Here is a 19,333-nt window from a genome sequence, read left to right as displayed (position 1 = left end):
CAATTCTTTTCAAATCCAAAATATCTAAGTTAAGCGATTCACATTAATTTAAAACTCTACTGTTTGTCTCGTTTCCTTCTATTATTTTTTGTGAGGTGAAACATCTGAAACTGAATCTAATCGAAAAAAAAAAAACAATTTCTCTAAAAAAAGGTATCCAGCATGGTAAAAGATCAACCTCTGAAGAATAAAAGTTTCCTTTGGGAACCGGTGATGTAAGGAAACGTATCACGTTACAGAAACCCTCCACATGTCATAGCTGATCTAACCTTGATATCTGTTCCTCTTCTTAAATCTATCAGACTGAAAATTCATACTGCACCTGAATAATGATTTGGATCTGATATTGATTCATTTGGATTATAAAGCTCTCATGATGGTATCAGGATTTAGTGTGTGTGTGTGAGTTAGCATTTGAAAGGCGAGTGGCGACGGGACATGCGGATGAAAATGTGGCATTTATCAAATTCTTTCTGCTCCGTTCGCCTTCATTATTAACATGGACACTTGGGCCCTGCTAAAGGACGAACCTCATTAACACTGAAGCTTTATGCTTTTATTGAGGCTCGCATTCGTACGCAAACGCACACCAAAACCGCATACAAATGCATGCAAGGACACCGATGCGCACTCACGCAGCGCTGAGAGGCAAAGATGAAAGGTTTGATGTTGAAGATTCAGGGAGAAGGAAATCTCTGGCAGGCGGGACGTGCCATTGATCTGTGGCTCACACATTTCACTGCAGTTACACACACATATACACTAATGCACTCCATAGAAATTTAATAAAACACACAAAAAAAAACACAACTGACCAATCAGATACATACAGTGAACCTTCTTATTAAAATACACCAGAAACACAACCAGGTTTTAGTCAGCTGCAAATTTAGTGTTATAGTTATTTAATTGTAGTTAACATAGGTGTGCACAATTGCACTTTACCTCACACAATGCATAATCAATATGTATATACAGTATGTATTATCAAAATGTATATAATGCCAGTCAGATTGTTGCTGGAACCATATCTGTTAAAATAACCCAGAAAAATTTATATTTGACCCAACAATGGGTTAAAACAACTCAACACAAGTTTGTGTTTTAAGGACCTTTTAGGGGCTGTTTGTACCTGATATTAAGATGCGTTTTGGTCAAACGGATCACATGTGGACAAGAGAGACACATTCATGTTTACACCTGGTATCGTCTTTTTGTCCACTTTTGATAGCTTCTGTGCTGAACAAATGAAAGAGGCGGAGTTTTATCAATGAAAGCCTTAAGATTGTGCTGAACACCGTGGGTTCGGGCTAGAAGTCATGTCCAATGGTAAAACATGCTCAATACCTTACATTAGATCGAAGTGGTCTTTTGTGGCTGCATGAACACATTCGACCAAATGCGCGTCTACACCACAAATGCAATCTGGTCGAATGCGTTTTCGACTACCTCTGAATGTGGTCGGAAGTGGATGAGCTCAAAATGTTTTACACCTCGATTACACCTGTCTTTAGCGCTGCCCACTTGATCGACCAAAATGTAACTTAAAGGGACACTCCACTTTTTTTTTTAAATATGCTAATTGTCCAGCTCCCCCAGAGTCAAACATTTCATTCTTACCGTTTTGGAATCCATTTAGCTGATCTCCAGATCTAGCGGTACCACTTTTAGCACAGCTTAGCATAATCCATTGAATCGGATTAGACCATTAGCATCGCGCTCAAAAATGCAGGAGGCGCAATGATATTATGCAGCAGCCGAAAATAGTCCCCTTAGTATCTCTCACTAGCAGGGGACTATTTTCGGGCACTACGTAATATCATTGCGCCTCCTGCAGCCATGTTACGGCAGCAAAGTCACTGATTATTACACCTTAATTAGAGTATAGTTCCTCACCATATCTGTCTAGAAAATCATAACTTTTAAATTTCTGTCGGTCTTAGTACACGATTCAACTACAGAAGAGTCAAGTTTTAAATAGGAAAAATATTGAAACTCTTTGGTCATTTTTGAGCAGATGCTAATGGTCTAATTAGATTCAATGAATTATGCTAAGCTATGCTAAAAGTGGTACCGCCAGACACAGAGATCAGCTGACTGGATCCCAAAATGGTAAGAATCAAATGTTTAACTCTAGGGAAGCTGGAAAATGAGCATATTTTCAAAAAAAGGGGAGTGTGCCTTTAATACCAAGTGTAAGCAGTCTCTTAATTTATCTTTTACATTTTAACAATCTTGGATCCCATCACAATCAAAGCATTGAAACTTTTAAAGGCTCTTATAGAAACCTAGAACCCAACCAAGCAGACATGACCACACTTAACCCAACATAAATAAATCCAACAACTGTAAGCCACTAATAAATATATTACTTACATCCATACATTTAAAGCTTTAGCATGGACCCTCTTTTAAAGACACTTGACAAATAAGTGCGTAATGGACAGAAATGTTGAAGGTGTGGACAGTCCGATTGATCAGCATGTGTGATCATCGTATTAAATTACTCTAAATGTTCTCGCTAAATTTGCTAATCTCATGAACCGATCTTTCTATTTACTTTTGTCATCATAGGGCTCCTAAATGCGTGTGCATTTTGAGAAAATTTTTACACACGGCAATCTTTTTTACAACCAGTTGCTCATGTGTGACCTGCAAATTTAGATTTCCCTCGCTGGGTTTACAGAGATGTGTGTATAATCATATCTTTAAATCCCCATCAATTCAGCAAGAGTATAGAGAAAAGATCTATCTCACGTCTTAAAGTTTCAGTAACCTAATTGATCAGTCAATAATATTAAAGGATAACACCACCGGTTTTCAATATTTACTATGTTCTTACCTCAACTTAGATGAATTAATACAAACTTATCTTGTTTCAATGTGTGCATTTTAATCTTTGTACAGCACCTCGTGAATGTGTTAGCGTTTAGCCTAGCCCCATTCATTCCTATGGCTCCAAACAGGGATGAATTTAGAAGACACCAAACACTTCCATGTTTTCCCTATTTAAAGACTGTTACATGAGTAGTTACACGAGTAAGTATGTAAAGTAAAGAGTAAGTAAATAAAACTTTTGTTTGGAGCCAAAGGAATGAATGAGGCTAGGCTAAATGCTAACATATTCAAGAAGTGCTGTACAAAGATTAAAAGTGCACACATTGAAAAAAGTTGAAGTAAAACATAGTAAAATATTGAAAAACAGTGGTATTTTCCTTTAAAGAGAAAATCACTCTGTTGACTGAACAACTGTTGTACTTTATAAAAATCATTGTATATTTAATCCATTACAGTGAAGTCTGCACTGTTTACTGTAATTTCATTAGCCTACTTTAAACAGGAATACTGTAAGCCTTTTTAAAGCCATATTAAATTGCTCTTTGCAGAATAAATATATTTGATGTGTTTATTTATTTGATTCTCTATTAAAACAATAATATACCTAATTACTGCAAATAATATAACAAGGCAACACCTGTGGTGTTACTTTATCTGAAAAAAGGTTAACAGTTACAGTCATCAAAGAGCTTGCATATCAAGTATCGGGCACTGTATTGGCTGATCATGATGACAAGAAATCAGTACTCGTATCGGCTGCAAAAATCCTATTCGGAGCATCCCTAGTGGATAGAGTTGAATTAGTATGCTAAAGCATTTGACCTCCACATTTTAGATTGGCAAAGTGACATCTTGACTGCATTTGCAAATATTTTACACTGCTCAACCAGACGCTCAAAATCGTCAACACTCATCGACAATAAATGACATTTGTGGTTCCCAAACTTTTTGGCGTGCACCTTTGCACTCCCTCCAAAGAAAATTCATGAGATAAAACAATGTCATGTACAATTTTAATTAAACAAAACAGAAAAATAAGGCTACTAAACATAATTTATTAAGATGATTAATTACACATAATTTACGATAAATTAATGCATTTCATGAAATGGGTGCCTATGCTGGCACATCTCACGACCCCCAAAACCTCAACACATCACTGACCAAAGGCAAAGACATGCTTACAATCAAAGTTTCATGCATATCTCCAAAGCATGCCTGCAGTATGTGCAATACTGGCCAACAGAGCTATTCAATGAAAAAAACATTTAAATTAAAAATGCCACCTGCAACACTAACACCTGTACCTTTCCAACAGGAACAGGTGAGTTACTGCACTTCAACCCTCCCTTCTTCTTTCTCTCTCTCATATCCATCAGCACCATATGTCGCTTATGTGGCCCTGGGGACTTGGTACAATACACAGCAACCCGACTGTCAACTCTGACAGCTCTGTGACGACAAAAAGAGCCGGTGAATTACAGTAAAGCTACAATAAGAGACCCCTGTCACTGAATCTATCACCGTCTGTCCCTCTCTCGCCCCAAGCGCTCTACAGTTTTCAAAGTCAGCCGCAGTCTCTCTAATGAAGAGAGGTCGGTTTCAACGATCGGACCCGTGGAGCACAAAGAGATAAATAAAAGAGAATCGTGCACATTCATACACGCCGGGCTGATAAAGAGACCAGGACAGGAGAGTAAAAGACAGAGAGTTTAGAGCAGTACTCACCGTCTGCTGCAGGTCGGGGATGCCTATGCGGACGACCAGAGTGTTGCCCTGGGGTTCCTCCATGGGGCCGGCCGGCGCTCGGCAAACGTCGGCGTGCGGAGATCGGGAGCTGTCCCCCCGGCTGGTGCTGGAGCGGCAGCAGGGAAGAGGCTGCGCAGGTCGAGAGTAGATGAGGAGAGGGAGAGAGAGAGGCAGCGAGAGAGGTGGGGAGAGGGGGTGGGCAGAGGGGGGCTCAGATGGGAGTTTGGGCTGCTGCTGTGGACGATCTCTGGGCTGGGAAGGCTCATGTTTGCCCGAGCCCGCACTCACAGGCATGCTCTGTGTGTGTGGAGCTCCGACTGCATAGTGCCTCCCTCACTAACACACACGCGTGCACGAGTGCGGGGGGAGAGGGGAGGGGAGAGAGAGAGAGGTGGGGGGAAGAGAGAAAGAGAGAGAGAGAGAGTTAGATGTTTGCTGTGATAAGGCATTTTAAGCAGGAAACCTGTGGGCAATAATTTGGGTTTAATACACTTCATAGTGCAATTAAACAGATTATAACGCTTTTATTAAATCATGCAAAACAATCAGAGGAGGATTTGAGCGGAGTGAGTCCTGGGAGTGAATATTAATGGGGGACAGAGTTCCGGTTTCCTTCTTTTATCCATGTTATGGTCTCCAAACAATATAGTGAGATTTTCTGCATCTATGGTTTAAAGCAACACCAAAGAGTTTTTTTACCTTAAAATAATGTTTCCAAAAAAGTTTCAGTCATTCATCCACTCGAAACAGGGTGAATGGCACTTTCACATTCGCTTTGCAGCCCTCTATCACCAAAACCGCACTAAAGAAGTTTCCAACCGTCGGGTCGCGGTCCTGTAATTTGAGTGAAAACTACAAAACTTGCTTTACGAAAGACCTACAATCCAATCAGAGCCAGCTATGCTGCAGTATTTATGACAGTGGTAATGGACAATTACGCTTCTAACCTGTAGGGGGAGCAAAGAGCAAAAAGTCTTTAGTGTTGCTTTAAAAAACGTATGTCCTCATCAAGGATCACCTGTGGAAAATAAGATACAAAACAATTCCCTTACAATTATAACTATTGTCGTATAGTTAGTTACAGTCCTTTAATCTGATTGGACAAGCTGCCGAAATGTAAGATAGCATCACATCAAAAGATGTGAACTGTAAAACCAGTTGAACACACATTTGAACACAACAAAAGTCATAAATAATCATATCAGATACAAAAAAAATAATGATCTGATCCAGATTTAAAGAGTTGATTTTACAGTAAACTATCAGCTACCAATAATATCTGACACTTCTGCTTTGTGCAAATGTCACCTTATGCTTTTAACGTGAACAATTCTGTATCTATGTGTATAAATATATTTTTTCAGGTTGACTGAATATAGTGTAGCAAGACTACAGCAGTTACAGCAGTTAAACCTGAATCCTTAATATCAAGCATTACACTTTGGAGTGTAACTCGTCACAGTTTGTGCTACTGATCATAGACTGTAAAAGATACGTACATATTGTCTGTGACGTCACCCATAGGTTTGTGAAGAGCTTTTTTGAAGCCAATAGTTGGCGGGGCTTGCCATTATCATCTTGGCACCGCGTCACCGCGCATCACTCGCGAATAACTGAAAATGTGTAAAGAGGCGGGACGTGGGTGAAGCTGAGATGGCTGGTTTCTGAAACCACGCCCGCCTAGCTCGACAGTAGTGGCAGCAGTGGCAGTTCACCCGTCACTTAACTGGCCACGCCCTTAATTATGCAGAACTTTAAGGCTTAATATAATTTAAATGGATCAGTTATAAAAAAATCACCAATCTCACAGTTGTCATGAAGGGTAAAATTAGCTATATACACCAAATCAGTTTTTGTACCAGGCTGTAAATGTTTTATTTTCTGCTGTATAGTTGGGCATTTTAACAAGGGGGTCTATGGCAATTGACTCCCTTTTGGAGCCAGTCTCTAGCAGCCTGTCAATGAATTGCAGTCTCAGTCACTTCCGTGTTGGCTTCACGATAGAGATCGGTAGGTTGCCCCTTTATACCAACATAACTGAAACACCAAATTGTGTCGCTTATTGTGCTGTTACTTTAAAAAGGATCCGACTTATGATCATCGCCTGGAAGATGAGGAAGCTATGGAATAAATAGCACAGACTTGTTTTAAAGAAGTGAAGCCAACTTAAGTCAACAGCTAGCTGTCTTAAAGTGACAGTTCACCCCAAAATTAAAATTGCTGTTTTGAATCCCTATTGCCCTGTTTACACGTACATGGTTATTTTGAAAAACTGAGACATTTCCCTTCGTTTGTGCCCTTCGTTTACACGCAAATGGAGAAATCGCCTCTGAATCCGATTTTTTCTAAAAACTCCGGCCAGAGTGGAGATTTCACGGTTGCATGTAAACTGAGACAAACGGATGTTTAGGCAGCCAACGTCACAGTATGCGGCAGAGCTCGCACCTACACCAAAAGTGCGACCTTGTTCAAAAGAGGAACAGGAAGTGATTTGTTGCTGTTTTCGGGATTCTGATTGGCTTACGTGGGCTTGAGCTTCTTGTTACACCGCCACCTAGAGGTTTGGCATGCTCTTGACGGCGTATATACACGGGTATGTGTCAGTGAACACTTATCTGAAAACTGACATGTGTGCACAAAGTTATTTTTAAAACCAGAAAGGTTGAAATGTCCGTTTATGAAAATAGCCACTCACGTGTACACATAGTATAAGTCGTTCTTTCCCTGGATTTCAGCAAAAATATCTTCTAAAGATAAACAAAGGTCTTACGGTTGTGGAAGGACATGGAGGTGAATAAGACAATTTTCAGTTTTGGGTGCTTTAACACTAATGTGTTAAGTTAAAGGTGCAGTGTGTAAATTTTAGCAGCATCTAGTGGTGAGGTTGCAAATTGCTACCAACGGCTCAGTCCACTGCTCACCTCTTGCTTTTGAAACACATAGAGAAGCTACAGTAGCCGCCTTAAAGAGATCCTTCTAAAAATTACGCACTGCACCTTTAACTGGAATCACCTCATGGCAATCATTGTGATGCAGGGGTGCCACTACTAATTTTGGGCCCTATGAAAGATTATGAGCAGGGTCCCCCCGGGGTTCCTTGTAATAAAAATGATCTCTGGGGGCCCCAATAGTTATTGGCCCTAAGAATTGTCCTACAACCCCCCCCCCCTCCTTATGTGACGTTGTGTGACTTTTGTGATGTCAGGATGTCGTAGCACACGCTACTTGCTGGATACATCTCACTCTCGTGCCCACATACTTTCATCTTTATCCCTTCAAGACAAAATCTGATTGAGCATTGTTTTACATTATAACCCCGCCCATCTTAGACCGCTCCTTTTCTATGACGGCTATTATGCAATCGCTCTTTTATTCCCTGCCAACAAAACCATCTTTCAGCCGCTCTTTCTTTTACTTTCATCGTTTCAATTCTCTCTTCTTTAATTAACCGAAAATTTCCTTCAATTTGTCTCGCTCTGCGGCATAATTGTGTGTCTAAATCTTTTCTTGCATTAACACTCATGGGCATATTGTTTTTGTAACTGTCACTTTTCTCTGCGAACGCATGCACGCGGCTTTGTCATCTCATGTCTTCTCTGTGGGAAGTTAAATTAGCCGAACGATGAGAAGAATGTGTAAAAACAGATGATAGCCGTGAAAGTGTGAATCTAAAAATGACGTTTACCATTAATGTCCCTCCAAGAGTTTGTCTTTTCCTTTCGATTTCAAGGTTTGGGACCTCTGCTTTAAACTCTTGTGTACTTTAAGCCACAACAAGCTCTCGGATGCCTTTCAAAGTTCAAAGTATCAAGTGCTGCTACTGGAATCAGCTTTACGGTATCGAAAAATCTGACTTCACACGCACATGTGGTGAGAGAGGGAAACCAGGGAGTCAAGATGATGCGTAGAAATGCCGTGTGTGTGGGACTTTTATGTTGCTTTTGGATCCTGGGTCACTGTAGAGAGAAGGTCATTCATAAAGGTTTAAACCAGTCGGAGAGATTCATAGTACATTTGACCTTAATAAAGAAACTGGCCAGAGTTACACTAAAGGTTCACTGTGTTGTGAAATTGGCTGCAGGTTGCTCTGGATGAGAAAAAGTCAAAGTTAAAAACACTAACACTAAAATTTGAGTGGTTTCTACAATGATAATGTCCCTCTACTGTGTCTACGGTTGAAAAGGTGGCAAGTCCTTTGATACGTCCCACCCAAATTTACACTGCAATATACAGTGAGAAAGAAAATTGCATTAATGAAGCATGTTTCATTTCACAATCGACCCAGACACACACAAGCTGCGTTGCCACTACCTTTCAAATTGTGCAAACTAACATTGCAAATTCAAACTATAGCCGTTTCCCAATGTCAAGGATACTTCCTTGGCAGGACTAGTCCTTTCAAGTCACTTCCTTTAGAGGCTAGGCGAGGCTCCTTTTAAGCATTCGGAGAACACGTTAAATGGAACAGGCTAGCAAGTGCACGTCATTGCGTCATTGCGTGATTGAAAGGTGTGCTTTCGGTGCTGCGCGCATAGGATTGTGGGTGATTTCAGCGCGTGAAGAGCGCGAAGGATACAAATTTGCATCCTTTCCTGTATATGGGATATTTCTCGAACGAAGGACTCAGTCCTTGGCTGAAATTTCAAGGATCCTCGACATTGGAACAGTCCTTCGACGGACGTCGATGACGTAGCATCCTCGAAATTCTAGCTTCCGAGGATCCTTCCTTGACATTGAGAAACGGCTTGTGACTAATGTAAACACATCAATTTCACAAAAACATCCATATATTAGAAAAAAACTTTTACACTCGCAGAGATGTATTTGGCAAAACTGCGATGGAAACAGTTTATTCGCATTTTCAGGTCAACTGATGAACCCAAGTCCCATAATCATTATTTGAAGATGACGTGATATGTACTAAAACCTCAGAGAAACACCCCACACGTGCCTGCTTCCAATATAAAATGCTTTTTTTGCCAATAATGTTTGGATAACGTCTCATTTGATAAAAAACACCTCATATCTGGCAAAGCCCAAATAAAAAGGGGCTTTCCTTAACATTAATGTTTGGAAAATACTCCTACTCCTTTGATTAAAATAATGGCTTGTGCATTGGATGTGATATTAGTTAACTTATCAACATCCGTAGACGTGATGTTTGGAATGATTTATCGCGAGAGGAAAAATTATGTTTTAGTCGCATAACATCGGTTAGTACACTGCAAAAAATGATTTTCAAGAAAATAATCTTATTTTTGTCTTGTTTCAGTAAAAGTATCTAAAAATTTAATTAAATTAAGATGCTTTTTCTTGATGAGCAAAACGACCCAAGAAAATACGTCCAGTTTTTAGGGCAAAAATATCAAATTTAAGTAATTTTGTGCATAAAATAAGAAAAAAAAAATCTGCCAATGGGGTAAGCAAAAAAATCTTTTTTCAAAAAAACATTTTCCTTAAACACTAAATTCAAGAAAAATTAAAAAAAAAATTAGCTTACCCTATTGGCAGATTTTTTTTTTTTTTTTTTTGCTTGTTTTGTGCACAAAATGACTTAAATTTGATATTTTTGGTCTAAAAACTAGACTTAATTTTTTGGGTCGTTTTGCTCATCAAGAAAAAGCATCTTAATTTAAGATTTTTTAAATATTTTTACTGAAAACAAGACAAAAATACTACGATTTTTTTTTTATGAAAATCATTTTTGTAGTGCACAAAGAGAAACCTGCACTCATTTCATATAAAAAATGAGACTCAATAGTTTGTTGAGGTGAAATGAGTATGTGATCAGTCTGGCTTGTGTAAGCAGATGAAACTGTCTCACACTTTTTATAAGTGTATCCACAACACTTCCAGATGGAGAATATGAGACACACCAGTGTTGAACCTGAGTCTCAACAGCGGATGTTTTCTGCCATCTGCCCAGAACTCACACAAGCCTGACGTACTTGAAGAACATTACTTCAAATTCTCAAAACATTTAAACAGCATTATATTTTTTATTAAAAATTTTTTACCAAACTTCTGCATTTTAATATAATTTAAGATTTTAGTGGTGAAGTGCAAGCATCACTATACAGTAACTTGCTCATACAAGGGATTTGATCCGGTGTGTAACTCGTCACGCACAGTTTGCGCAACTGACATAACTGATTTATCAAATTGTGTCACTTGTTATTTTAGAAAGGCTCAGACTTATGATCATCGCCTGGAAGATGAGAAAACAGTAGGAAAAATATCTAAAATAACTTATTTTCAATGAGGGATTTAAAGTGGACATGTAATGAAAATCTGACTTTTTTCATGTTTAAGTGCTATAATTGGGTCCCCAGTGCTTCTATTAACCTAGAAAACATGTAAAAGAACAACTCAGTAACTTAGTTTTGGTAAACCATTCTCTGCAAGCATGTGAAAAAATAGCTCCCCTTGTGATGTCAGAAGGGAATAATACTGTCCATTAGTTTGCACAATCCAACCACGGCACTGCCATTTAGTACAGAGATCAGCTCATTTGCATTTAAAAGTACACACCCAAAAATGGCACATTTTGCTCACACCTAAAGTGGCAATTTTAACCTGTTATAATAAATTATCTGTGGGGTATTTTGAGCTAGAACTTCACATACGAACTCTGGGGACCCCAAAAACTTATTTGACATCATCTTTCAGACTTTCATCCACCACCTTTGGAGTTATTTAGTAAATGTCTTTTCTCTTCCAACCTTATAATGGTATAAAACAGGGATCATGGAATAACAACTGACTTTGAAGCCCAAAAAAGTGCAGAAGTAATCCATACAGCTGCAAAGAGTTAATAAAGGTATTTGGTGGGTAATCGATGTGATATTGTAAGACAAATATTCAGATTTGAAACTTTATAAACTATAATTACTAGCTTCTGGTAACAATGCCATCTTGGACTGATAATTCAAGATGGTTCACGATAGCCACTGCACAACGTTCCCATGGCAACGAATGCTCACTTGGCTAAAACACTCATAAAGGAAGCTAGTTATTAATAAGTTTATAAAGCTTAAAATATGAATTTTCTTACAATCGCATCGATTATCTGCAAAAGACCTTTATTAACCCATTGGAGCCATGTGGATTACCACTGTGAAGGATGAATGCACTTTTTTGTGGTTTAAATGTGGCATAGAATGATTGAACGGGGTATTTATCCTTGTTCTGTGATGTGACATGTAGACAAAAAAATTTTTGTTTGGGTCTGTAATGCCTTAGAAGCTTCCTAAAAACCTCTCTCAAATAGCTCTATTAGGGTGGGGGATTTTAAACAAGTAGTTTTGCACCTATTTGGCTCCCCCTACTGGCTTAACTTGCAATCTCATTAGTGATTGGCTGACTTTGCTGCCACTCAAAAAATGTAGCCAATTATTTTAAAGTGGAGGGGCAGTTAGATGCCTGTGATGTCATTAGCATCAGTTTTTCAGAGTGGGCTGTTTTCTGGCTGACATTTCTAAAAGAGGAATTTCTATGAGACTTAGATGTTTAGCATGTGTAACACTTTTTGTATGTTTGTGAATGCGGGTAGACTACCATTATTCAACAAAGACAAGGTAAAAATGGTTTTTCATTCTCTGTCCCCTTTAAAATCAGCATTTGTTCCTTGATCTCTGTTTTCTTCGATTATAAGGCTTGGAAGAGCAAGGACATTTACAAAAAAAAAACTCCAAATGTGCTCGTCTGAAAGATGCTGGATATAGACCTTTTGCGAGTCGACGTCACAGTTACGTCACGCGCGCATGTAGTGGCAGAAAAACAGTGGAAATGAATGAGACACGAGTGAAACTAACAATATAACTCACTAGAAAATGTTTTGTTGTGCTGTTGAGTGTCAGAATAGAAATGCCAAAATAGATGACCTTCATTTTTATAGTATATCGTCGTCGAAGACACCATTTGAAGATAAACGTAGCTGTTTATGATTGCAATAAGCCCTCAACCGGACAGACTGGAGTGATGTAATCATCTGAAAATCTTTTAATAATTACAATAGAAAATAAGTAGAGAAGATATCCGGTGTTATGTCGAAGTCTGATCCCTCTATGTGTCTCTTATAGCGTTTTCATCACGTTACGTTTATAATTTATTTAGAAGGATTAAAGATTTGAATGAGTTCATAATATCAATAATATTACCATTTATTAAAGTTTTCGTTTTTTTTTCGTTTTCTTTTACTTCTTTTTACCTTATATCTTAGCCTATGTCTTCTTCCTGTTTGTTCTAAATTATGATGTTTACTAATAAATATATAAACATAGCACACACACACATACGATGTAAAGTGTTAGTAATATATAAACAGGCCTATACAAATCAATTTGTATGTAAACATAATAGTTTTAGAACAAACACGTAGGCTATAAATATAAGGAAGAAATTGAAAACAGGAAAATTATGAAATATTTAATAAATTATATTATGCAGAATACATGCACTGTAAAAAAATTCCGTAGAAATTGCAGCTGGGTTGACGGTAATCTACCGTAGATTTACATTTATGTTATTTACTGGCAAGAGTTTGTTCAAAGATAAATGAACATTAAACATTTACAAGTCTTTGTCTTTACAGAGTAAAACAAAAAAAAAAACAGCATCAGGCAAAACATTCTGGAAAACAAAATCTGAAGCTAAAACAGAAAAAGGTTGATGATGATTTCTGGTTCCCAGAATGCTTTGCATGAGGCTGTTACTGTACAGTTCCACTCTGCAAAGACAAAGACCTGTCAATATTCAAAATTGACCTAACCTTGAACAAACTCTTGCCAGCAAACAACACAAACGCAAATCCACGGCAATTTTCCGGCACCCCAGCTGCAATAACATTGTAATTTCTACGGAATTTTTTTACAGTGTGATAGTATTGTTCTTATAAGTATGTCAGCGATTCATACTGTAAAAATATTTGATTTACCAATAAAGAAGAATACATATACATTACATACATGCACACATATCAGTAGCCAAGCCATTTAAACTTTTAATTTATTTAAAAAAATAAACGTAACTTGGTGAAAACGTTATAAGAAACATTACACTTAAGAGAAATATAGGAGAAACAGACTTCTACAGAACACCGGATCCTTAAAAATCACAGTTTAACACTAAAACACTTCACACCGCTATTGAGAAGCATTCACTTTCTGCCACCAGTTGGGCTCCGCCCACAAAAAACGTCATCTCTGTTTGCAAACACGCAAAAGGTCTATATGTATCTCGCATTGCTTGAGGGTAAGTAAACCATTGGGTTATTTAGATTTTTGCCTGGAGCATCCCTTTAATGTCACAATGAAACATGTAATTTTGTAATGTTTTTTATAAATGATTCATCTGTGCGCTTCATTGTTTTTTAAAATTAACGTGCCCTCATAGTCTTTAATCAAAAATGTTAACCTCCTCCACACCGCGAAACAACCTCTCTTCATTTTCCTGTCACGAGGATTGGCATCAGGAATGGCACGAGGGTGGGGCTTTGGAAGAAAGTCTTAGTGAATAAAATCTTATACTGTAGGGTTTTCTTTAAGGGCTTGTTGTAACACAATGTACAATTGGTGTTCAGCTAACCAATCAGACCACAAAGTATGACCCAACATCCCATTGTAACAAACCACACAATAAAAAAATATGTATTGAAGTTTTGAACAAAAACATTGCAATGATTGTGTTTTAGCGATCACTCGCTCTGTCACTTCTGGTTACTCAAGCCTTCTGGCCATTTGTAGTCAGTGCAACCTGTACCAATACATTCAGTAAACTACAAAGCTCACATGGTAATGTTACACACTCCATTCGTTTAAAAGACGAGAGAGAGAGAGAGAGAGAGAGAGAGAGAGAGAGAATTTTAAATCCCTTTTAAATCGTTAAAAGTTGTGTGATGTCAGACAAACATATTTCATCTCTATTACATCATACTCTGCCAAAGATAGAGACTATAGACTACAGCTGGACATCGCACAAACAGAGATTCTGTGTGTGTGTGTGTGTGTGTGTATACATGTAAAAAAAGTGTGATTTTTGCAGAATATTTCTCAAGAGAGACTTGTGTGCTTCTGTATGTACACAGGAAATAATAAGAGACTTTATTATTGTAGCAGGAGGTTATGGAGTTTATGATCACATACCCAAACTCTTCTTCAGCTCCTACATAACACAAGATTCACTGAGCTTCCACCATCTCACATAAACTCTCCAGTGCATCCACATATTCATTCCTGCTGTCAAACAAAGTGAATTATTCATGTTCATACTGTACACTAGGCTTTGCACACAAGCCGGCCAATGTATGCGCATTTCTAATGCGGCTGAAGTCGAAGTTAAGCCCAATTTTAGGACGAAACATCTCATTAAACTGCTTAAAAGGTGATCGGATGAGACATACATCTACAGCAAACCTATAGAAGATCCAAAATCTTTATTAATCTTTTAGTTTTCTCTTAATTTTACAATCCAGATCTCTGTATACTTGTCAACTCTAAATAGCTGAAAAAAGTCATACTAATGTTTTATTTAAAACAGCTGGATTGCTTTGAAAGTGAATGCAAATTTCATTTCATCTACGTACATGTATCATCTCTCGTGTAAACCCTCCATTTACACAACAAAACACCGTACTTATCAGTGAAAGCTCAGCCGAGATTTGTTTTTGCAAGCTGTACTGCGAGATCTTCTGGGGAAGTTCAAATACCTTGATGTGCTTCTACATCCTTTCTGTATATTTACAGAGAGAACGCCAACTATAAAAGGGTGAGAAAAAACTGAAAGTACTACCAAGTAGAAATCAAACAGAAACGCACCTCCCGGGTCCAACACGACAAAGCGCACATTTCACAATGGTACACCTCCATCACAAAACATTAAAGGAATAGTCTACTCATTTTCAACACTAAAATATGTTTTTACCTTAACTAAGAATTGTTGATACATCCATCATCTGTGTGCGTGCACGTAAACGCTGGAGCGCGCTGCGACACTTCGATAGCATTTAGCTTAGCCCCATCCATTCAATGGCACCACCCAGAGACAAAGTCAAAAGTGACCAAACACATCAACGTTTTTCCTTTTTAAGACGAGTAGTTATACGAGCAAGTTTGGTGGTACAAAATAAAACGTAGCGCTTTTCTAAGCGGATTTAAAAGAGGAACTATATTTTATGGCGTAATAGCACTTTTGGGAGTACTTCGACTCAGCGCAGTAACACCCTCCCTCTCCCATTATGAGAGTGAGAAGGGGAGCGGACTTTTCAGGCGTGTCGAAGTACTCCCAAAAGTGTTATTACGCCATAAAATATAGTTCCTCTTTTAAATCCGCTTAGAAAAGCGCTACGTTTTATTTTGTACCACCAAACTTGCTCGTATAACTACTCGTCTTAAATAGGAAAAACGTTGATGTGTTTGGTCACTTCTAACTTTATCTCTGATTGGTACCATTGAACGAATGGGGCCAAGCCAAACGCCATCGAAGCGTCGCAGCGCGCTCCAGCGCTTACGTGCACGCACACAGATGATAGAGGGATGTATCAACAATTCTTAGTTAAGGTAATAACATATTTTAATATTGAAAATGAGTAGACTATTCCTTTAATATAATCCTATAACTATAAGTACATATCTCAAATTCATACAGGTTTCAAAAAACGCAAGGCATGAATACATTAAAGGGGCCATTGCATGAAAATCTGACTTTTTCCATGTTTAAGTGCTATAATTGGGTTTTCAGTGCGTCTATCAACCTAGGAAATGTAAAAAAGATCAACCCAGTAACTTGGTTTTGGTAAACCATTCTCTGCAAGCATGTGAAAAAAATAGGTCATTGAAATTTTGGCTCTGCTTATGATGTCATCTTATTATAATAATACCGCCCCTTAATCTGCACTATCCAACCACGGCACAGCAATTTAGTGCAGAGAGAAAGACAAAGAGAGAAAATAATTGACAGCACAATTGAGTTCAATTGCAACAAACCACCATCATTGCGATTATTTCATCAGCTCATTTGCATTTTAAAGGACACACTCAAAACACCACATTTTTGCTCACACCTACAAAGTGTCCAATTTAACATGTTATTATAAATTATCTATATGGTATTTTGAGCTAAAAATTCACATGTGTACTCTAGGGACACCAAAGATTCTTAAAAAAGTCTTGTGATATGGCCCCTTTAAAAACTTGTTTTTTTAAGCACATTGACCGGAATCATCAGAAGCAGGATTCGTTTGGAACTAAATAACATTTGTACACAACTTTGGGGGTTTATATGAGGTTTTACCTCTAAAATTACTTGGACAACGAACTATTAAATAACTTATTATCAAATCAATCACACGTTATTAAGTCAATGTTCATAGTTGTTGTCATAAAATATAGTATTGTTGCACTATATCAATGTTTTAAAGAAAAGTAAACATACAGCATGAAAAATTAGCGATTAGCCAGCAGTAGTCATGCTACGTTCGTGAACGAATCATTCTTTTTGAACGAATCTTTTAGGTGAACAAATCGTTCTCGTTCACGCCATCCATTGACTCATATTTCTCGTTCACTGAAATTTCCCTCCCCTCTTGAGGAGCATGGACAAATGAAGCACAGCCCTCTTTCTGCCTTCAAAGAGTGACAAAAGTACGAGCCAATGGCAATCGAGTATGAGCTGTGGCCGAGCATATGATTGGCTCAACGTACTGAATGAATACGCCCTTCACTGACCGAGCCCGCTGTTTTGAGTCTGAACGAAAAAGAGAGAGATCGCGTTCTTAAACAAACTGAATGAAGGGTACATGTTACAACCTAAAGAATGAGAGGGATCGTACAGAAAGCGAGTGCAATGTAAACAATCTTGTGAAAGAATCGTGTGGTTTTATTTTAGTAAATTTATAGTAACCATGTTTGGTGGACTATTTACCTTAATACAAATGATTATCAAAGTAATTACTGTAGTAAAATGTGGTATTTCTGAGGTATTAAATGTGTGGCTGCTTTTGTTCTGTTAGCATGAGCCAATCGTCTCTGAGTTTGGGCTGTTAGTAAGAATATATAATTGGTTTGAGCTGCCGAACAAATCCACCCTTTTATTGAACTTTAGTCAGTCATCTGCGTCTAAACGAAGTCGTGAACGACATGACCGAAATTATATGATTCGTGAACGAGGATCTGATGACTGACTAAACCAAAGGCATCACTCACAGCACGCGAGTCTTTATTTACAACAAATCCAAATTAGATGTACGTGTGTCTTAATATATTCTGTAGCTTGATAAATTATGCTAAGTATTTCACAATTTGAGCTTTATTAAAAACGTTTTTGTAAAAAGTCTTTCATTGTCTTATAAGTTAACACATAAGGACACACATCTTCGTGGTCACTGAACGAATCAGTCAACGAATCTGAACGAATCATTTTGGTGAACGAACTGAAAATGAACGAGTCACTTAAATGAACGAAAATTTCCATCACTACCCAGCAGGCTAATAACCGAAGCAGATATTATGTACTGTAGCCTACACAATGCACTATTCTCATCTCAAATTAGCAATACACCATTTCTGAGGTCATTTTCTGTAAACAATGTATTTTCTGTGTTTTGCTGACTGAATGACCAGCATCCTGATACAAAACAATAGGTTTAAAGCGCACGCTCTGGACGTCCATCCCTCGCAGCCTCGGTTTGGAATCAACATGGCGGAGGACTGAATAAAGCATATTTAACATGTTAATTATACGCAGTAAACTACATGAGAAACAAAAGGTTAAACTGTACAGTAAGCTTTAGTAAGTAAGCTTTATTTATATAGCGCCCATCATAGATACAAACTCACAAGCAGTGTTGGGGGTAACGCATTACAAGTAACATGCATTACATAATAATATTACTTTTCTAAAGTAAAGACTAAAGTAACGCATTACTTTTTAAATGCACACATAAATATTTGAGTTACTTTTTTTTTTAAAGTAATGCGAGTTACTTTTCAAATTAATTATATTTAAAAATAATAATGTACTAAATTAAACTAAACGTAGTCACATAAAATTACGCGCTCTATGCGTGCAAACCTGAGCGGGAACAGTTTAATTCAGAAAGGGAGATGGCAGGCCAGAGCCTGACATTTTTGCGATGGAAATATGCAATATCTGAATGCAGAACACCTGCAAGGCCTGAAAGAGAGCAAGCCTCAGCCAAGTAACAAAAAGTAACGCAAAAGTAATGTAAATATTATTTTCCATGAAAAGTAACTAAGTAATGAATTTGTTACTTTTTTGGGGAGTAACTTAATATTGTAATGCATTACTTTAAAAGTAACTTTTCCCAATGCTGCTAACAAATGCTTTACAAAGTGCAAAAAACATTGAAAAAACATAAATGCATGATCAAATAAAAATATTAACTTTATTAACTGTAGGTAAATAAACTCTGTATTCAAGTATTTGCTCGTATTTGCAGAATTTATCAAAGCTCATTTACTGTAGTAGAACGTTGCATTAGCAGCGCAAAAAAATTGTGGGTTCGATACATACGGATAAAATGAATATTACCTTGAATGCACTTTAAGTCGCTTTAGATAAAAGTATCTGCCAAATGCATAAAAATGTGCACTTTATTGTCAGTAATTTAGGTAAGAAAGAATCTAAATATACTAAATAGAAAACTTTATTAACCTTGCATATAAAAGAAAGAGTGATGCTAATACTGTACAGATAGACTTCTGTTTATCGAAGTCATCCAGACACATGC

At 37.7% G+C, this 19,333-nt stretch overlaps 1 protein-coding gene across 4 annotated transcripts in view; it reads right to left on the bottom strand.

Moving 5' to 3' along the window:
- Positions 1 to 19,333, bottom strand: part of shank3a (SH3 and multiple ankyrin repeat domains 3a) — a 400,804-nt gene that overhangs the window by 293,432 nt on the left and 88,039 nt on the right. For all 4 annotated transcript variants that reach the window (XM_055174823.2, XM_073853777.1, XM_073853775.1 and 1 more), the window contains exon 2: positions 4,567 to 4,923. In XM_055174823.2, coding sequence (XP_055030798.2) covers positions 4,567 to 4,881 — 315 coding nt within the window. In that variant the 5' untranslated portion in view covers positions 4,882 to 4,923. The remainder of the gene's footprint in view (positions 1 to 4,566; positions 4,924 to 19,333) is intronic.

The sequence above is a fragment of the Misgurnus anguillicaudatus genome, chromosome 15, assembly GCF_027580225.2.
Source record: "Misgurnus anguillicaudatus chromosome 15, ASM2758022v2, whole genome shotgun sequence".
In the NCBI taxonomy this organism is placed as follows: Eukaryota; Metazoa; Chordata; class Actinopteri; order Cypriniformes; family Cobitidae; genus Misgurnus; species Misgurnus anguillicaudatus.
This window is presented reverse-complemented; position numbering and strand designations above follow the sequence as displayed.